The sequence below is a fragment of the Felis catus genome, chromosome A3, assembly GCF_018350175.1.
Source record: "Felis catus isolate Fca126 chromosome A3, F.catus_Fca126_mat1.0, whole genome shotgun sequence".
Classification (NCBI taxonomy): domain Eukaryota; kingdom Metazoa; phylum Chordata; class Mammalia; order Carnivora; family Felidae; genus Felis; species Felis catus.
This window is the reverse complement of record NC_058370.1, coordinates 84,779,107-84,801,250: the sequence shown is the minus strand read 5'-3', so window position 1 is coordinate 84,801,250 and position 22,144 is coordinate 84,779,107. Positions and strand designations below refer to the sequence as shown.

Here is a 22,144-nt window from a genome sequence, read left to right as displayed (position 1 = left end):
TGAACCACTTTGTTTCCTTATGTTTATGTATTTCTTTATCTACAAAATGAAGCAATATCCTCTTCATAGAAGTATTGAATTAAATAATGCATGTTACATTTTTATGTCAGTGCTCAGTGTTAGCATTAGCTTTTTTTAATTTTTTATTTTTCGTTAAAAAATTTTTAATTTTTTATTTATTTTTGAGAGAGAGAGAGAGACAGAGCTTGAGCAGGAGTGAGACAGAGGGAGACACAGAATCTGAAGCAGGTTCCAGGCTCCGAGCTGTCAGTACAGAGCCCAACATGGGGCTCAAACTCACAAACTGAGATCATGACCTGAGCCAAAGTCGGTCAGTTAACCAACTAAGCCACCCACGTGCCCCTAGCATTAGCTGTTTTTTAAAATGACCCTGAAATTTGAGGTACATATGAAAGTACATATTAAGTGAATAATAAACACAATTCCTTTTTGCATATTAGAATTTTGAGGCAGGAACATAATAAGGGTATGCCCAAGGAAACAGTAATTCTGGGGCACCTGTGTGGCTCAGTTGGTTAAGCATCCAATTCTTGATTTCAGCTTGGGTCATGATCTCATGCTGACAGCACGGAGCCTGCTTGGGATTCTCTCCCTCTCTTCCCTTCTCCCCACTCACGTTCTCTCTCTGTCTCTCTCCTAAGTAAATAAACTTAAAAAAAATGAAAACAGAGTAACTCTGTAATGGAAGCAGAAATAATAAGATACTGTTTCATGTATAGGTGACAATTCACAAAAATAAATCTTCAGACATCAAAAAATCAGTAATTTTTATCTGTTTATTGTTGCTTCAAAGATACTTGGAAGTATTCAAGTAACTGATTTGACTGCCTCTATTTGGTATTTTTTTTTCTCTACAGTTTGTTCTAAATGAAAGTAAACTATACTTCAGCTCCGTACCCCTCAAAAATATTTTTCTTTTGAACCACTAATAACACTTTCAACATCACAAAAAGTGCATTGGTAGAACCAAGCAAAAGGTGCAATTTATTAACATAAACCTTTGCGTCTGAAAGTGTACTACCAGATTATAGAAAAATATTGTCAAGTGAAATCTAAAGCAGAGGATTAACAGCTTGACAAATTACTTGAACAAGCTCATTAGTAAAGGACATATTCACAAGTGCTGGAAATGTCTAGAGAGCCCAGAACTGTGGTTCTTTTTCTGAGTAAACATTGCCAAGTTCTGAAAATGCCATTTCAATAGTTCTGGCAATAATTACAGCTTAGAGATGTGGGATTTTTCTTCCTAAGGGTTGAAAGCATTATTGTCCCTGTGGCTTAAATTTTCTGTGTACTGGGATGTAGAGATAATGATTTGCATGTTTCATATCTTAAAGGTATAAAATGTATATTTAAATGTATTTTTTCCTCTAATTGTAATACACTTTACTCAAATGTTTCACCTATTTTACTAGATACCTTATTTCCTTTCCTTGGCATTTAAATACTGCTTAATAAAAAATAATAATTACAATGCTAGGCAGTGAGGCAAGTAATTAGTTGGTGTTTTTAAGACTAAATTTTATTTTAAAATATTCTTAAATGTCTTACCACGTGAAAATACCCCTGATTTTAAAGCTCATTTTCATTGTTCCTCCCTTAGCATTTTCTATTTCTTGCATGTCTTTTGGGATACTGAACAGCTGAAACTACACTAAACCACAAAGAAATCTGAGGTTACTAAATAGTGTCAAGGAATGTTCTGCATCTCTTTCTCTCTGCCTTACAGAGAATACTCCCAGACTCAGAGAAGTAATAAATGGAACAGGATCTTCAGCACTTAAACAATGTTGTCTATGTTTGCATTTAAAAGATACTAAATCCTTCATACCAAAGGACATGTTTTCTATTAAACATTTAAATTTTTCACTTTGAATAGAAGTCCAGTTGTATTGAAAAAAAACAAAAAAAACAAGAAGCCTTCAATAGCACCATAAACCAATATCATAGCAAAAAAAAAAAAGATCCATTTAAAAAGAATAATGGTGACTATCAAATATATAGAGTAGAAAAAATTATTGTGGGAAGACAATGAGATATGGAGTCAGCCTGCACTGGTCTTAAAACTGAGTATAGCTCGTCATAGAAAAACTGAGCCCCCATCTCCTTAGCTCTGAACTAGGAATAACATCAACTGGGCAGTTGTGACAATCAAGTGACATGATTGGGCATGCATCATAATCCACATCTGTTACTTATGTAGTGATTTGTGGTCTGATCTAAAGTTTGTACTTTAGGCAAGTAGTCACAGTTAAAATAGTATGTTGACAGAAATTTGAACTATGTTGTTAGGGGACTAGTGTTATGTGAAACCCATGCATGTCAAAATGTGCAAAATAGGACTGTCTACTCTCAATTTTTTTTTTCCTACTGGCCTTTATGCTATTGTCATATATTTAACTTTTACGTTGTAAACCCAACATTGTTATTTTTGTATAGTCAATTATCTTATAAAAGATTTAAATAATTTTAAGAATCTCATACATTAACCCATGTGTTTATCATTTCCAGTGTTCATCATTCTCTTCTGTAAGCCCACATTTTCATTTAATATTTTCTGTCTGCTTGAAGGACATCCTTTAATATTTCTTGTAGTGCCAGTGATGAATTAATTCTTTCAGATTTGGTATGTCTGAAAACAACTTTATCTCATCTTTGCCTCTGAAAGACATTTTGCTGGGTATAGAATTCTAGGTAGACAGGTTTTTTTCCTTTTAGTGTTTTCAAGATGTTTATCCATTGTCTTGTCAGATTGTTTCTAATAAGAATTCTGACATATTCATCTTTGTTCCTTTGTTCTTCTCTTTTTTGACTGCTTCATGATTTTATCACCAGTTATGATATGGCTTGGTAGTTTTCTTCATATCTCTTATGCTTGGAGTTCATTGACTTTCTTCTATTTGTAGGTTAATAGTTTTCATGAAAGTCTGGAAATTGTTAGGCGATTATGTCTTGTTTGCTATCCTCTCTGCCTTCCTCCTTCAGAGACTCTAATTAATCATACATTAGGCTACTTGAAATTGTTCTACAACTCACTGTTCTTTTTTCTCATTTTGAGTAATTCCTATTGATATGTCAAGTTCATTAGTCACTAATCTGCAATGTCTAATTGCCATTAATCCTATCTACTGTACTTTCACCTCAGACATTGTACCTTTCATCTCTAAAAGTTTGTGTTTAGTCTTTTTAATATCCTCCATGTTTCTACTTAGCTTTTTGAATATATGTAACAACTGTGGCTGTTGTAATGTTACCTGTTAATTCTAACATTGACATCACATCCAGGTTTCTTTGTATGCCTAGTCATCTTTAGAGGGCAGCCACTGTGAATTTTATCTCATAAGTGCTGGGCATTTGGGGTTTTTTTTATAAGTATTTTTGAGCTTTTTTCTAGGATACAGTTGTAATATGGGAATGGTTTGATCCTTCTTGACCTTGCTTTTATGATTTGTTGGGTAGGGGGTACCATAGTAGTGCAACCTAGCGCAAAGCATTTCCTATTACTAGGACAAATTACTACCCAGTGACTTGTGGCTGGTGAGAACTGGCATTGTTACTAGACCCTTGTGAGCACTGGACAATGTTTGTTCTCTCTAATCCTTTTGAATATCTCTTTCTTCAGCCTCCATTTCCTCACATGTATGTGCTGCTCAGTACTGAGTTTAATAATCTTAAGGGGGATCATCTGCAGATCTCTTCTCAGTGGTACTCTATCCTGTGAACTCAAGCTAATTTGGTTTCCCTAGACTCTCAGCTCCACTTTTTCACTCAGTAAGTCTACTGGGCTCTTCCTCAGTTCTTCTTCCTTGCATCATGTCCTGGAAACTCCCTCAAGGCAGTAAGCTGGGAAAATCATAGGGCTCCATTTGTTTGTTTCCTCATCCTCAGGGATTATTTTCCTCATTGTCTGAGGTCAAGTCTTGAAGTCCATTTTTTGACGTAGTTTGCTTATTTCGTTCTTTCAGTAAGACAGGTACATGCAGTCCTCAATATTCCATCTTGGCTGGAAACAGAAGTTATATTTATCTTTTAAGAAATGACCACTTCTTGAGTTTTTGTGTAGTATCAGAGAAGAAAATCTAGAATTATCTGAAAACACTATTACTTTTTCCTTTTCCCAACTACAATCTGTGTGAGTTGGACTTCACAACAACATATTGTAACAAATGCAGAATACCACTCTTCTATATAATGTGAATCTAACCAGAAACCTTAACTTTATTACCTGGATCAGAGTTTTACTAGCAGTTTGAGGTATGTCATTTCATCTTAAACTAGGCAACTAAGCTTTCCCCAATAGAATTAAAACCAGAACACCCAGAAGTTACAAAATAGTGAAGTAAAATGAAGACATTTTAAGTAGCTATACATTTTATGTATTTCTCTACTCTTTTGTTTAGAGGTTGAATGAAAAAGGTGATCCCTATGTGGATTCATATAATCAATACCCACCCACATGCTCACATAAAAGTATAGGAGTCATCTGTAACAGCAACTGGGATTGGGAAAAAACTCTCCTGAGCTATATACAAGTGAGCTACAGAATTCCTGTGAGTTTTTGGCACACGTGCCTGAAATGTCACAATTCTTTCTTGTATATATAATTTCCATAGACAAATGATTTTTATGAACAGTTTCCATGAATGATAGTATGCTCAATAGTTAAGATCACAATATTTGAAATCAGACTACTTGGGTTCAAACTCCAACTACTTTCTTATTGTGTGACCTTGAGGAAGTCACTTAATATGCATACTTCAGTGTCCTTTTTTTATAAAATGGTAGTAAAAGTGTTATTTAAATAGTTGTTTTGAGAAGTAAATTAGTTAATGTAAATTTCTTAAAACCATGCATGGTAAATAAAGCATTTAGCAACTTATATAAATTTTGCAATTATGGTTTCTTTTCAACCCTGTTGGCTATTAGTCAATGAACTTTAAATGCACACATATCTGAAATCTACCCCTAGAGGTACTCATTTATGAAGTCTAAGAGAAGGCACAAGTTTGTTGTTTTGTTTTTGAGTCCCACAAGTGATTCTGATCACTACAACCTGGCAAGAACTGAAAATCATAATCAGACTTTAAATTATCACTTACAGTAATCAGTGTTAGGCTAAATTTAAATTGTTTCTTGAAACATTTTCTAATCCTGGATAGCTCAGGGAATCAGATTGCTTCAAGTAGGAGGAGGCAGAATCTGCCATCAGAATATATCTAAATTCATAAAATATTTGATAAGTAACCACTGAATATCAGTACTGGGTATACAGAGAGAAGTAAGGTGCCTCTGTTCTCAGGAATGTAAAAGTTAGTGATAACAGAGTAGCATATAAGCACTATTTCCTAAGGTGTGGTACATGCCTGCATACCACTGACTCTTTGTGTAATAAGCAACCCAAGTCTTCCTGGGATGAGGTTTGCCTATCTGCAGCAAGAAAGAGTAGTGACAGATGAACTTTATTCTGTAGTAGACTTTCCTGCAATAATGGCATTATCACTGTCAGCTTTTCTATAGCCAGCCTGAGCCGAACTTGAGCTGGAATAGAGCTGCCAGGCCTACCAATTGCCCTTTCTTTGTGTGGAAACAGATTTAATAGAGATTGGAAAGAGCCAAGCCAGAGAAACTACGCAGCCCTCTGTGTGCTCACCAAAGAGCCACTGACTCCACTATTTCCAACAATAGCTATGAGAAGAATCGGGATAGGAAAGGAGAATTTGAACAGGAGTAACCCTAGAAAACCAATCATGTTCAGGTTGAAATGTGCTGGGCCATTTACTATTCCACCTACCAGCCATAAGTACTGTAAAGTTTCCTTTTAAAGTGAAAAGTCATCCCTTTAAGAAAAGTATTCAGTAAATGGCAGTATAGGCTGTGTGAAAATATGGCAACACTAGGAAGAAAATACAAAATAAGAAGTTGTAGAAATATTACCAGGACACATATACACCTGAATAACATATATGACATTACAGGATTGCCCCCATGAAACATCTAAGAAATGTTACCACCATCATCAGAAAGAAATCAATTTCAGTGAGAATGGTCAGGTATGAGTTTCAAAGAAACTGAGATTTATTAGGCTGAGTCTTAAAGAAGGGACAGAATTGGCTAAAGGCACGGGCTATAGAGGAAGCAAATGGCAGGAAGGGAAGAACTTAAACAAAGGAAGAGATATCCAAAGCATAGTAAGAACACAGTGAAGCCACTTTAGAAAAAATAAAGAATCTCAGTTCATCATTTCTTACATAGAAAATTTACCTATATTTATTTAGGGTCTTTATTATATATTTTTGGACAAATAATAAAGGTTACCTAGAATATGTTATTTCACTATATACATGAATATACAATTTTTGAAGTGGTATATCTTTATATAGCAATACCTTAAAATGCATGAATTATATTGATACTATCATATAGCTCTAAGACACCAGAGTAGTGGTGAACATACTAATAAGTGTTTCACATCTATAACTTTCATCAGGTCTCCTAAAGCCATTTAGGATACATAAAGCATTCTTACTGCCCTTATGACTTCTGCTGAGATTTTCAATTCTAGTTTAGAGAATTTTAGACAGGCAAATAGAAACAACAGAGTAATAGAGAAAAACAAATTGGTAAAAGTCAGAAAATTTAATCAAAGGAAAATTTAATAGTTGTAGGAAAACTGAAAAGAGAAAGATTCTCATTTTTATATCATGGAATGATAAAATTCTTTAATACAAGAAACAATGAGATTATTAAACAGACCTTAATGTACTTTTTGTTACTATTTTTTTAGTTTTATACTATGAAATAATTAATGCTCCTACAAACAAGTTATTTTAAATACTGATTAATACTCTGTAGCAATTGGCATAATTGTCTAGGTGTTCATTAGAATGATAGCAATCATTCTAATCACAGAACAGCTTTAACTTGCCTTGTGACTTTCAGAACAGTATCCATTTCTCACCCATACAATAAAGAAGCTGGACCAGATGACATCTAAAGTTTCTGACAATTCTAAATGTTAATATTGCTATATAACTTAGCCAGTCTTTCTTTTTTTCTAAACTTCTTAAATCAGCATTTCCCTAAAATTAGTGAAAGCTTTCCAAAATGCATCATGTTTTAGAAAATTAAAATTAAAATCTATTTCAGACTAGGAATTGAAAATAGCAATTTCCTTACAAATAAATCGAAGTCCTTTATTTCCCACCAACCACGTTTCTAAGAAAATGGAAGTATTTTTAAGATTCAGAAATCTATAAAATCTTTAAGATACAGTTACTGAAAGTAAAACTAAAAAAAAAAAAAAAAGTCTCGAGAGCCTAGGTGGCTCAGTTGGTTAAATATTCGACTTTGGCTCAGGTAATGATCTTGCAATTTGGGAGTTCAAGCCCCACAGTAGGCTCTGTACTGACAGCTCAGAGCCTGGAGCTTGCTTCAGACTGTATCTCCCTCTCTCTCTGCCCCTCTCCTGCTCGTACTCTGTCTCTCAAAAATAAACATTAAAAAAAATTTTTTTTAAGTCTCATTTCTTAGTAAGATGAAGCTTTGTATTAGGAAGTTATTACAATAAAAAAATTAGCAAATTACCTATTTTTGGATGATCCACAATATTTGAAAAAATAACTCCTTTATTCTGTATAATTTTATACCGTAATTACTTTCCTGAATTTCTAAAACGTATATGCAATTACTTTCACATACCTCTTCAAGGAAAGGTTTCATTAACTACTGCAAACACTGATTTATTAAATAAAATAGAAGTCCATGCTTTATAACTCAGCATTAAATTTCTCACAGAGAAATCAAGAAAGAATATTCCCTATCATAGATAGTTATTAACTGTCTTTGTTAAGTCTTCCAAATATTTCATAAAAGAAATCAAGTTAAGTGGGAGCTGCCTTTACAGATGATGCCTGTGCTTTGGCCATTCTTCGAACCAGTGCTTCTTGTCTTTTTCTTTGAATTTCTTCAGGAGAATATTTTTTATTTTTCTCTTCTTCCTCTAAAAATTAAACAAAATATAGATATTACTTTTATAGACTACACAGTCATCTTGAACATGAGTTTTAATTTTTTACTTTTATCATCCAGACTTGCCACATTGGTATAACTATTAAATCACACTAAACTACTAAATACGATATTTGATGTACAGATACAGTGTTCTAGGCCAAAAGAAAATCAAGTACTGATCAATCCGTTCCTATTTTATACACCTTTCACAGTGTGATAAAATTCATTTGATTAAAACTGTACATTTTGACTTCCCAGCATATAATTCTTATGAATAAAATCTAATTTACATAATTGACAAATGAGTTTTTAAGAACTAGAATTTTATTTTACTTTTTAGTTGTCTTAATGTTTTATTTATTTTTGAGAAAGAGAAAGACAGAGTACGAGAGGGGGACAGCACAGAGACTGATGCAGGGCTCGAACTTGTGAACCATGAGATCATGACCTGAGCCGAAGTCCAATGCCTAATAACATACTGAGCCACCCAGGTATCCCCAAAACCTGGGATTTTAGATGTTATATATAAACTTCAACAGAAAGGTAGTCAAAATATAATGAATTCAAATATCAACACCTTAAATAGTATACATTTACTATAAGCTGTATCAATATTCATGCTAATTTTTTTTCCTCTAGAGAGCTCTAAGATTTTCATTTTAGCCATTCAGGAAAAAATGTTTTAGAGTGATCCAGTGAAATCTATCATGTCAATAAATATATAATTCACTGTCAGATGTTTTTATTTGGAGGACACATTTTATATAAACATTAGAAAATTATTTCAGGGGCACGTGAGTGGCTCAGTTGGTTGAATGTCCAACTATGGCTCAGGTTATGATCTCATGGTTCAGTTTGTGAGTTTGAGCCCTGCACAGGGCTCTCTGCTGTCAGCACAGAGCTGGCTTCTGATCCTCTTTCCCCCTTTCTCTGTCTGCCCCTCCCCCAGTCATGCTCACTATCTCTCTTTCTCTCTAATAAATAAACATTAAAAACATTTTAAAAAGATTATTTCAAAGAGCATTAATATCTGAATGAAAACTTCAATTTGAATGTCTTTTTAATATATAAAAATGTGAAGCATTCTGACATTCCTATGCAGCATATTTTAGTATGCTTTTAGTATACTTTAGGTAAATGTACTATAAAATAAACAATGTGTTTTAAATTAAGTAAATGAAAATAAAATTAAGTTTGATTTTAGTAACATCCAATTCTACCTCTGCCAAAATACTGAGTTCTAATAAAATGAATTTAATTCCAGAGTTAAGTCACTTTGAGCTAAAATATTAGATTATCTATGTAATGCTAATAAGAATCAAACTTTGAAATTAGCAAACATATTTTCTCATTTAAATGATGTTTGAAAATTAAGACCATCATATTTAAGCAACCTTGTATTGGTAAAACTGTTTATGTTGTAAAATCTGTCTCTCATAGAATAACAATCTGTAGTACTGTTGGCAGAGAAATATTATTTACACTAACATCTAGACACAGGTTTAGAATTTGTTCTAAGACATTTCTCTTATTACCTAAGGGAGATTATTTGTCCAAAATACATTATCTGTCTCCCCTTCCTTTCTTGTTATAATTGGAAATGGGAGAGGGTATTCAGGGTAAGAGAGAAATATTTCAGATAAACTCCCTAGATGACTCTGATGACTTATTTCCTAAACTTATTACCTCAAAGATTTGTAGCTATTTCTCCCTATAGAAAGATGCTACAAGATACTTTATAATTAGCTTGACTAATCATCTAATACTTTAGTCTCAAAGCTGAGAAATACAAGAAACTCAGAATTCACACATACACAGTTGCGTTCAATTGACCACAAGTTTGGAAGGAAAACAGATTAATAATCCACGACAGCAGAAAAGAACATAGCTCCCTAAAACTGGGTTTACAACTAACATGGTGAAATTCTTGGAAAAATAATTTCAAATGATATAAAGTCACACCATGAAAATTTGATTTAGAGAGAGTCACCCTTTTCTCTCATCAGCCCTTCCTTTAGCTCATTCTGCAATAAACATACATGGCAAAGTTTCGAACTATTTCAAGGTACAAAGCAAGAGTAGCTCTTTTTTTTTTTTTTTTTTTTTTTTTAATGTTGGTTTATTTTTGAGAGAGAGATACAGACCGTGATCAAGGGCAGAGAGAGGAGACACAGATTCTGAAACAGCACACAGCCTGATGCAGGGCTTGAGTCTAAGTCTGACACTCAACCGACTGAGCCACCCAGGCGCCCCAAGAGTGGCTCTTCTTAATCTTTATTATAAGGCAGAAATCAGGAAGGAAAAAAAAAATTCTGTAAAGGGCCAGAAAGTTAATATATTAACCTCTGAAGGTCATATGGTCTCTTGTTGCAACTCTTCAGCTCTGTTATTGTAGCATGAAAACAGCCATGGACAATATAAATGATGTGACTGTGTTCAAACAAAACTTAGTTTATGGACAATGAAATCTGAATTCTATGTAATTTTCAAAGGTCATGAAATATTACTTTTCTCTTGATTTTCTCAACTATTTAAAATGTGAAAAACATCTTAGCATGCTGGCTGTATAAAAACAGGCTCTGGGCTGGATGTAGATGGGCCATGGTTTACCAAACCCTGCCTTAAAACAAGGGTTAAATGGGTTTTGTTTCAAAGATGTTCTCTAGAAAGTAGCTTGCTACAAAACAAAGTAAAATAAAGTGGAAACAATAGAAAATAGATTAATGTTAATTAGAAGATTAGGTACTATCAGTAAACTTAAAAAAATTGATAAGATAAACTGAAAGGCAGATTATCCATTCATAAAATATGCAGATAAGGTAGTAGATAGTTTTGGGAAAACTCAAATATTCCAGAGAGATCTTTAGTACTCTTTAACATAATTATAACTGTATTTAAATAATTTCATGTTGAGAGTTTGGTCCAATTAAATACATTTACTTAAATATAAATTTAAATTATTTACATGATTTATTTAAATAAAAATAAAAATTATAGATTAACAACAATTTTTAAAGTTTCAAAATATCTAGGCTATAATATAGGGAAATATTAATTGTTGGTGTTGATAAGAATATAAATTGATGAAACTTTTTGGGAAGATTTAATGATATCCACTAAACTTCAAAACATTCTTACATCAATTTTTCAGTAATTAACAGATACAATCATAGGAGCATGCAGAAATTTATGTAGAAGTATATTCACTGGAGTATTGTTTGTAATGTAAAAAATGCAACCAAACTGAACTTCCTGTCAATAGAGAGGCAGTGAAATAGATCCAGGTACATCCATATAATGACATACTACACAGTCATTAAAAGGACTGAAGCAAAACTATACATAGAACTGGAAAAGAGGGGCGCCTGGGTGGCTCAGTCAGTTAAACATCCGACTTCGGCTCAGGTCATGATCTCACGGTACATGGGTTTGAGCCCTGCGTTGGTCTCTGTGCTGACAGCTCAGAGCCTGGAGCCTGCTTCAGATTCTGTGTCTCCTTCTCTGCCCCTTTGCCCTTCACCAAATTGCACTCTCTCTCTCTCTCTCAAAAATAAATAAACATTACAAAACAAAAACAAAACAAAACAGAACTGGAAAAGATAGCTATGTTAAGTGAAGGCAAAACCAAGTTGCCAAATAGTAGGTACATAGCATATAATTCCATCTGATAGATGTATAGGCATACATACACACACACACACACACACACACACACACGTACATTTTTATATGCACAGAAAATGTTAAATGATGTATTCTAAACTGTTAGCTATGGTTTTCCTGAGGCATGGCTGTGCAAAAAGAGAAACTGAGAATTTAATTTTTCACTTCAAATTAATTTACTCTGCTTTCTTTCTTCTTAAACAACGAGCATATTACTGTTACGAGTTAAAAAAAAAAAGATCACTTAAATAGGAAAGTTGAGCAGTAATGCCAACAAAAGCACCATTTAGAATCTAAACAGAAAACAATGATGTAATGTTAAAAGAAGATAAAATCTCCCTCACCTTATTAGCATTGATCTACATAATAGATAAAAATCCTAATATTAGCCCGAAGTGAGGGAGACTGATTAAAAAACATCTGTAATTACAAGCTAGCACAGTAAATGCTGTAACAGAAGTTAAGGTTGGGTATTGGAGAAACCGAGAGAAAGTGAACCTAAATTATTGACCTGAATAAAAACATACTGTGTTTTAAAGGACAAATGGAAAATGGCCAGGCAGATTTGGTATATGCATGTGGGGGTACTATGTTTCGGTGAAGGAAATAGCATCTGTAAAAATGTAAGGCTGTGAGAAAGAACTGGACATTAAGAAGTACAAGTAGTTATGCCAGATACAGTGCCTTTTAAAAAAGATTACAGTATCAGTGAATAAGATTTTTCACATTATATTACATGATATTCATTCAGATACTTACTAAACATCTTCTATGTGGGAGATGCTGTGGTAGGTCTAGGTATTCACAGATAAGACAGACAATAATCAATACTTAATTGCAAACTGTGATAAAAGAAATAAGAGAGATGATGGAAAATGACAAGGAAAAGACCTATAGATTGTTCAAGGAAGGTCTCTGTGAGAAGGTCATACTTAAACTGAGACCTAAGGATAAAAAAGCACCAACCAAAAGACGGATGGGGGTGGGGAGAAGGGGAGACAAACATCAGGAAGAAATAGTTTTAGTTGGGAACAGCATAGTCAGAGCTCCTGAACTAGGAAAGAAACTATGCTGTTTGAGAACTGAAAGACAGCTAATGTAACTGAAACTTACTTGGTAGGTGAGGTAAAAAAGAAGGTAGGCAGGTAAGGAGTGATAATCCAGGGCCTTGCAGATCAGTGTAAAGTTGGAATATTATTTGAAAGATGATGGCCATCATTGAAGGCTGTAGTTAAGCACAAGAATGCCATGTTTGCCTATTTGTTTTTAAAAGAGTATTCTACTGTTTGGAGACTAGAGTTGAAAAGAGATAAAAGAACTGCAGGAATCTAGTTAAGAAATGTTAGCTTGGATAAGGGAGGTAGAGGCTGAGTGAGGAAAATGGACAATTTTAAGATGTATTTTTCTGAGATAGAAACAATGCAACTTGATAGAATTGTGGGAGAGGAATCAAAAATCAAAGATGACAGACAGGCTGTACTGAGTAAGCAAACTGCAATTCTAACCATCACAGCAAATGTGTTTAATTAGAATGCTCTGAATTTTCAAATATTGCTCACCTCAATGTTCTGCTAAACATAGGAGTATGAATGAAGTTTTATTTTTTTTTTAATTAATTTATTTTTTTCAACATTTATTTATTTTTGGGACAGAGAGAGACAGAGCATGAACGGGGGATGGGCAGAGAGAGAGGGAGACACAGAATCGGAAACAGGCTCCAGGCTCTGAGCCATCAGCCCAGAGCCTGACGCAGGGGGCTCGAACTCACAGACTGTGAGATCGTGACCTGGCTGAAGTCGGACGCTTAACCGACTGCGCCACCCAGGCGCCCCCCTGAATGAAGTTTTAAAACAATGAGATATTTAGTAAACATAATCTCTTGGAAATAAATAGATCTAAAAGTACAATTTCCTAGTAAATAATTCAGAAAACATTCAACAAATATTTACTGAATACCTACTATATGCTAGTCACTGAGTTAAAAGCTAGGAATCTGATGCAGTCTTTTGAAAACATAAATCACCCCTCTTTGTATATTACAGCATAATTATTCCTAAGAGTCACTTTAAGAATTCTAGTTAAATGTCATACTTTTTTAATCTTACATGTTACACAAATTCGATACAACAAATAACTAGGTTAGCTACTTTCCCAGGTGATAATTTTCAAACTACTTTATACATACCTTTTGAAGGTTGTTTCAAAGATTCAGAACGTTTCACCAAACACTGTTGTTGAATAGCCCTCCCACAAAACGAGTGGACAGGAGTTTTATTTTTCTCCAAACCCTGTGTAATTTTGGTATCAGAAATACTTCCTGGTAGACAATTTTGATTAAACTGGGAAAGAATTTGAGAATTTTTCATCTTTGTAAATGTATACTTAGGAAACCTAACTGTTCTGTTAAGGCCACTCTGATCTCCATCTCTTGTGTTCCTATGGGACAGATGCTGAGTACTTAATTTCTTCTTATAAGTAGCAGTTTCTGTATTCCTATAATCTGAACTCACATTCAAACTTGAACTTCCCGTAAGAACTGACTGTGGACTTTTCACTTGTACTGGAACATCAGTGTTATTCCAGGAGAAATGCAGATTATTGATATGACAATTTGAGTTCTTGGAGTATATTGTCAAATTTGTTGTAGCACCTAAAAAACTTGGAGAATTTCCACAGATTTCCCTTTTATCCATCTTCACTGGTTTATTTAATTGTGAGCTATTTGTGAAAGATGTGTGCCCTGAAGTGCTGCTGAGATTCAAATGTTTTGATTGTACCAACTGACTTTCTTGTTTAGATGTAGTAAATATGTTTTTGGCTCCATGTTTGGAACTATTATTGATCTCAAGTGTACTTTCTGGTATCTTGCTGCCCTTTCTAATGTCTTGTTGCTGAGTTAGTCTTTCAATATCATCACATGCTTGGTATAATAAATCATCATCTACATCATCTGCTTCCCAGGTATTCTCTAATTGATGGCATGCTTTAACAATTTCATTGGCAAATGATGGATCATTCCAGTCATCAAAGAAAGAACCTAACTTTGATGCATTAGTCTGATTTGTATTATAAACACTGGTTTCATTGCCCAAAGTTGCAGAGCCAAAAGGATTTATATTAGCAGGTGCTTTAAAAGACTGATTAAAAGTGGACTTATTTTCTTGTTCATTAGAATATCCTGTGTTCAAAGTAGACTTTTCAAAAGTATTTACATTAGAAGTAAATTTAGTATGCATATCTTCTTTTACTTTTGTCAGATTAGATGCAACTGAACAGTCTTGAACAATTTTATTGAAAGGTTTCTCAAGTTTCATTATATATCCACTGGATGGCAATTTGTTTGGTTCATCATTTGGATTTAGTGAAAAACTGTATTTTCCAGAATCTATTAATTCCTTGTTATGTGTCTTTGAAGGGAGATCTTGTACAGTTTTTGAATCCCTTAACCTGGCACCTAGGCTTGTATTCATTCTTGACTTATGTTTATCACACTTATTGTTAAAGTTACAAATACTCTTTTGATCAGCAATCTGGGCTGTTTTAGGAGCTGGGGAAAGTTCATACATTTTGACATTTTGCATAACAAAAGGTTCATTATTTAGTAAGTTTTCCCAATCATCCTCAAAATCACTGGTAGGAAATGCATCAAGGTGTTTATTAAAAGCTTCTGGCTTCTCAGTGTAAGAAGTCACACATGGATTTGTCATTCCAAGAGTATCTACTTGACAAGAAAGTGATCCTGGGGTTTTATGTGGCAGTTTTTCAGTGACCAGAGTTTCATTAGTAATGATTTTCTCCTTTTTCAAAGCGCTTTTCTTTCCAAAGGTAGTATTACTTGTGTTCAAAAAAGCATCTGACAGATCTTGGCTGAACTGTCCACTACATTTCTGAGTAGAGCCATCAAAAATGGCATTAAAGGCTGCTTCAGCATTTTGGTCAAATGGCTTCTGACTGCTATTTTGATCATTTATCACAGACATTTTGGTGTTTTCTTCCATTGGGTTCTTCATTATAGCATTATCTATTTCTGGGACTATATCATGTAATAACTGCATCTGTACATTATCTTTATAATTACTTAAAGTCTCTGCTTCTGAAATTGTCTGGATAAAATCATGATTTCTCTTCTTTTGCTCTTGAATCACATCTAGCTCTTCCATATTTTTATCAAATTGCTTAGCCAATTTCATAAGTTCTTCCTCTTGATTTTGTGTTTTCAACCTATTAAACATTTAAAAAGTCATAATTAAGAAAGCTTCTAAGAGTCATTATAAATATTCAGTTGTTATCAAACATATTTTAATATATTAAAACTCAAAATTTCAACACAATTATTTTAAGTCTAAATTTTTACATGTCAAAACTGAAAAAAGTAATTTCTAAATATTTTAATAGATTAACAAAATCAAAGCAGAGTATTATTAAATATATTTACTCCACTGAACGTCAGAAAAGCTGAAAAGTTTGAACTTACTTTGTGCAGCTGATTTTTGCTCTTGATTTGCCTTTTGCTACACTAGGAGTACAAGGAATAGCAGAAGCACCAATCCACATGCCTAGCATGGAGTTTGTTGTTGGTTTTTCATCCTTTGGCAGAAGGGAAAAGAGATATGTTTACAAAGGAAGGAAAGAAGGGAAGGAGGGGGAGGGAGAGGGAGGGAAAAGGAGGGAGAGGAGAGAGAAAGGGAGAGAAAGAAAAGAAAGGGAAAGGAAGGAAGAAAAAAAGAAAAGAAAAAGAAAGAAAGGGAAAGGAAGGAAGAAATAAAGAAGAGAGAGAGAGAGAGAGAGAGAGAGAGAGAGAGAGAAAGAAAGAAAGAAAGAAAGAAAGAAAGAAAGAAAGAAAGAAAGAAAGAAAAACTTTAACTACATTGAATTATCTTCCTAAAGCAATAAACTGTGGAAAGGTGAGAGTTTACTAAACAAGCTCCAGAACAATGAGAAGTTGGAGGATGGCAATAACAAGTTGCAAGAAGTGATCCATTTATGTTTCAGGAAATGAAAATATTCAGAATTTGTAATTCCTTATTTTCAAAAAAAATTAAGTTCTAAGAATTTAACAAGTGCATATTTAATGGCAAAGGCATAGTTATTATCAAAAGAAAACTGACTTCCTGGGGCGCCTGGGTGGCGCAGTCGGTTAGGCGTCCGACTTCAGCCAGGTCACGATCTCGCGGTCCGTGAGTTCGAGCCCCGCGTCGGGCTCTGGGCTGATGGCTCAGAGCCTGGAGCCTGTTTCCGATTCTGTGTCTCCCTCTCTCTCTGCCCCTCCCCCGTTCATGCTCTGTCTCTCTCTGTCCCAAAAATAAATAAACGTTGAAAAAAAAATTAAAAAAAAAAAAAAAAAAAAGAAAACTGACTTCCTAAGAATAAAGAGAGATTCATACGGAGTTCTTTCTGTATCACCTGATTCTCCATATTTTCACTATCCCCATCATAATCTTTATCTAAAGTTGGACAATCCATGTTGACCTGAATTGGGAACACTTAGAATTCAGGTCAACAGGACTGCACTAACTCACAAATGAGTTAGAAAATGCAAGGTTAGAACTAATGCTAAGAATAAGGCAGGAATAAGAACAAAAATAAGTAGAGAAAGGAGAAAGAGAAGTTTGACCACTATGAAGGATAGGAAAAAGCCATTTTAATCCTGGATATTTTTGCTATGTGTTTCAGTCATCTGATCAAGCAAAAAATTAGAAAATGAGTTTATTCATTAGTTACAAACCAAACCAACAAATCAAATAGGTTAACCATTTTCTACTCTATTTTTGTACTTAGAATGAACACAGTACTCAGAATGAACATAATATCACACAAGGTAAAAATAATCTTATCACTAGATTATAGGATACTTGAAGGCATGGAATGATCTTATGATTATTATAGTTCAGCATCTAACAAAATGCTAGGCATAAAGAATATATCAGTTTACATTTATTTGCTAGGTTTAGGTGAAAAGATCCCTACAACTTGATACTTTAAAATCCTCAATCAACAAGCAGTTTAGCAGTTTTCTTAGATGTCCACTTGAACCTAGTAGATTTTAGTTTCACAAAATACTCCAGTAAATCAGTAAGTTTACTTTTAGACTCTATACATTTCCACTTTTGTTTCAACAACCTTGAATTTAGGGAAAATAACATTCTTAATGATTTAATTATGGGCACTTTGTCCATTTACCAAGTATTTTAAAATTAATTGACTTTTTTAGAGAATAAAGGTAGGACAGCCTTGTATGTTTTTATATTAATTATATTTTTAAAATGTCTTTAATTATAATTGCATAATTCATTGATTTCCAACTACAATCCAGGTGTTATAAGGTATCTGAACATATTACCTCATTTACTCCTATATACAGTGTGTAGTTGTATAAAAATGATGAAAAAATATACATCTTCAAACAAACACCATATGAAAAGTATCCCTGAAGAAAGTGAAATGATTGTCCACTGAATATGGAAGTGCATATTTTAAAAAAATGTCACCTCTGAAAATACCAAGGTGACTTAAATAACTATTTGAGGGGGTAACTCACCTAAAAATAAAAAGCATGACTATGTCATTATGAGAACATGTCAGTCTTTTAAAAGACCTTGATACTACCAAATATCTATAGGCTTTAAAAGTGCTTAGTTGAAAAAAGTAACATTTAAAAGCAACTAATTTCACTGTGTTTTTTCTTATATACAAGTTACAACTTGCATATTGTTGCCACTTCTTTATGTGAGCTATTATTTCCAGCCCACTTAGGTAAAGGGTCCAGTAATTTACTCAACTATCTTTTTATCACAATTTAAGCTGGCCAGCCCAAACACATTTTATATGCTTCTTTCATGTGAAACCCACAACTAATGAAGATCTATTGTTAACTTATGAAGTAAATAGTATCGTGGCATAAAAGCTATTTAACTACTGAACCATATGTAAAATGAATTTCTATGACATGCCAAACATGGAATGCAGAGCTAGTAGCAACATAGTTGTTTTGACTGTGCTAACTGTAATTTCGGATGTTTTATAGCCACTAAAGAAAACTTTATTTCCTGTCTCCTTCACCTGGATGACGGTGATTCCTTGTAACCACAGTTTGGGCCAGTGCCATCTATTGTTTACCATAAACAATAAACCCTTGATAAGGGTATGTCAAGGAAAAAAATCCCAAACTGTTTTCTAGACTTAAATATTGTTAAATAAGAAAAAGAGAGAGAAGAGGATCAAAACAGAGGTTGACTTAAACTTTATATTTCTTTCTTTCTTTTTTTTTTTTTTAAAGTTTATTTACTTTGAGAAAGAGAGATAAAGCGTGAGCAGGGCAGGGGCAGAGATTGGGAGAGAGAACCCAAGCAGACTCCATGCAGTCAGCAGAACGCCATGCAGGGCTTGATCCCATAAGCACGAGATCATGACCTGAGCCAAAACTAAGAATCAGAAGCTTAACTTAACCAACTGAGCCACCCAGACGCCCCTAAACTTGTATTTCTATTTCATTCAAGCAGTACAGGAACTGAAACAAAGAGAAAGAAACTTTTGAAGATGATTCTATGATAGCAAATAACTATCATAAACTATAACATAACCTTACATTTATAGTGCTCTTTAGTTTACAAAGAATTTTTAACTAATTTATTCCTCCTAATAGTCCAATGGAGAGGGCAAGACAAGTACTAATTCTAGTTTATAGCTGAATGAAGTTCTGAGAACTTAAGTGATTTGCGTATGGTGACTCAGTATAGGAGGTGGACTCAGAACTGACTCCAAATCTAGTGTTCTTTCCACTTTTATGAATGTTGCTCAATGATCTTATTAGTCCACAAGTATTAAGAAGAGCAATTTTAATGGGGAAAAAGTAGGCTGTAGACCGTAAACAAATACCACTCACAAAAAACTTAAAAGTTTAAATTTTTATTTTTTGATTCTATTATTTTAGTAACTTTAAAAATGAGGCCATATATGGTTGAACAACATTAAAATAACCACAGGGGCACCTGGGTGGCTCAGTCAGTTGGGTGTCTGACTTCAGGTCATGATATCACAGTTTGTGAGTTCAAGCCCTGCATCAGGCTCTGTGCTGACAGCTCAGAGCCTGGAGCCTGTTTCAGATTCTGTGTCTCCCTCTCTCTCTGCCCCTCCCCCACTCACATTCTGACTCTCTCTCAAAACTAAATAAAAGTTAAAAAAAAAATTATAAAAAAAATAAACGCAAAGCTCTAGTCGAATTTCATCACTAAAAAAATTAAAGATACATTCTTAGGAAAATATATATTACCAATTATACATTATGTCCCTTTTTTCAAAACCTACGTTTCAGTAGTAGAAAAGGTGAAAGTAACCTTTACTGCTCTATTTTCAGAAGAACTGTAAAAGACCAAATATTTCTCATCCAAGTGAACTATATGTGGGCCTAGTAGCATAATTTTCAGTTTTTAAATAAACTACAAACCTAGTGATATTTACCTGAGGAGCAATACGATTAACAATATGTGAGATTTCATCACTATCAGTAGTGTAAATCTGTTTTCTTCTTCCTTTACCTAAAGAAACAAAAACATTTCTATAAATTGTAAACAAAAAACTTAATTTTTAAGAACAGCAGTCACTTCTTAGAAAACAATTTTAATTAGCATGGCTTAGATCACTGTGCACTGACATCACAAGTATATCATAACAATCACGGAAGATTCTCAAAAAACTTCTGTTGTATAAAAGTTCCTGCTACTACCTGACTGAAACTCTATAGTTAAATCCTAATCATTTACCAAATATTTACCCAGATAAAAATGCTAATTAATAATAAATTACCTAACTGTTTTGTCATTGGAGAATTTTGATCCCAAAAGATATCATTCTGTCCATCTGGATCATTAGGAGAACTGAAGGTAGATGACAATAAATCCATTTTCAGCACTCTCTTTGGTGTTTCATACCTTTCTAAGTAAAATAAGATTAAAAAACAATTGTTGCATTGCAAAGCATTACTTTACTTCATAATACCCCAATGTCAAATATCCCTTAGGTTACTTTTTATGGTACAATTATAAAATTTTCTGAGATGATATTACTCTAACCACAACTGAAATATTTCACATAAAAATCCTTGTAATACTTGACAAATTTGACATTGTAAATAGCAAGCATTTTAAGATAGACTAGTAGCTCTATGAATGTATAACAGTGTATGATCTAATCACTTCATTCATTACCACTGGAACTTGGAGGCTTTGGGAACCACCTATAATTTATAGATATATTTCAAAAACCAAACGGCTCCCAGCAGTAAAAGTCTGTTTAGCCCTCTTTCATCAACTCTATCCTACTTACACTAATTACTTTAAAAAGCTTTAACGACCCATTTCTTGGTTAGTTTTGTCTAGTTACACTTTTACATTTCTACAAAGAAATGTTGTTCTTTCCAAAACTGCTTTATGAGAGTAAACTAAAGACAAGGTAACAAAAGCCGACTTTTAAGAACACACTGTAAGAGCATTTGTTTGAAGTGCAGTGCCTACCAGGATTTATTAGAAATCCTTAAAAAATGGAACACCAAAAACTGACCAGAATATTCGGGGGCCCTTAGGTTCCTACTTTGAGGGCCAGCATACACAGGAACTTCCGGCTTATTCGTAATGAGGTGAGACATCACCAAAGCTTTGAGGAAAGAGATACGGCTTTTCACATGACCCCTCCACTTAAGCAAGTCAGGGCAAAAGTTTAAGTGGGGAGGGGAATAAGTCTCCTGGGAGCAAGGTGAATGAAGGCAGCAAGTCTATCCGATAGCTCTCCTCACTCTGCCACTGCTGATGACTGGAGGAGCAGCCTAGAAATAGCCGCCCTTCCTCAAACAGGTAAATCACAGGACCTATTTCTGTAGCGGCGGCAAGGGAGTGGTCAAACCGAACAGGGCAGAGCTCAAACGCGGGGGTTGTGGCGTCGTGTTCCTTTCGGATTCACGAGGGGAGAAGCCCAGAGAAAGGAAACACTTCAGACTCCACCCCCACCCGCACCCCAGGTTTCGCTTTGGCAAGCGGGCTGTGGGGCTGCAGCGCACAAGCCCGGAGAGGCCGCGCTGCCGACGTCTCACCCTCGGGGTTACTTTTACTGCACGAAGCGGCTGCTGGAGGCTGCTCTTGTTGTGGCACGGGCCGGGGAGACCTCTCTCCGGCCCTGCGGAGCCCTGAGCCGCGGGCCGACCTCAGCCGCCTCTTCCCTGGCTCGACCACCGAGCTGCATTCCTCAGCCGCCGCCGCTTTGGGCGGCGTGCTCTTCAGGCCAGGGCTGTCCCCATGTTTCCTTCGCCGACTCATTGCCTATAACCCCCCTCCGCCAGCCGCTCCTCCTTTCACATTTTGTAACGGGAGGAGTAAAGCAATGAAACTACAAGCGGGTCTCCGCGCCAACGGCCGCCGCCATTTTGGCCGATGGGGCGCTCGTAAGAGGCGGCCGCTGATTG

General features: G+C 34.8%; 1 protein-coding gene and 1 long non-coding RNA gene across 6 annotated transcripts in view; one reads left to right on the top strand and one right to left on the bottom strand.

The window, feature by feature from the left end:
- Nucleotides 1–7,326, top strand: part of LOC123384491 — a 15,563-nt gene extending 8,237 nt beyond the window's left edge. The window contains exon 2 of the long non-coding RNA XR_006595645.1: nt 1,625–7,326. This is a non-coding gene — a long non-coding RNA (uncharacterized LOC123384491). The remainder of the gene's footprint in view (nt 1–1,624) is intronic.
- On the bottom strand, nt 6,075–22,144 carry ETAA1 (ETAA1 activator of ATR kinase). 5 transcript variants are annotated; one of them, XR_006595644.1, is made up of 8 exons: nt 21,776–22,144; nt 21,250–21,342; nt 20,497–20,625; nt 20,152–20,228; nt 16,169–16,281; nt 13,880–15,915; nt 12,454–12,536; nt 7,906–8,020 (listed from the first exon to the last, which is right to left on the bottom strand). XR_006595644.1 is itself a non-coding variant. In XM_019827293.3 (7 exons), exons 1-7 carry the CDS (start codon nt 21,996–21,998, stop codon nt 7,902–7,904), a joined length of 2,790 nt encoding a protein of 929 aa, XP_019682852.2. In that variant the 5' UTR covers nt 21,999–22,143; the 3' UTR covers nt 6,075–7,901. The 5 variants fall into 5 exon arrangements, 4 of the variants coding, with proteins under 4 accessions (XP_019682852.2, XP_003984114.3, XP_044910229.1 ...); XM_019827293.3 differs by lacking the exon at nt 12,454–12,536 and having other exon boundaries at nt 6,075–8,020; nt 21,776–22,143; XM_003984065.6 differs by lacking the exons at nt 12,454–12,536; nt 21,250–21,342 and having other exon boundaries at nt 6,075–8,020; nt 21,776–22,143.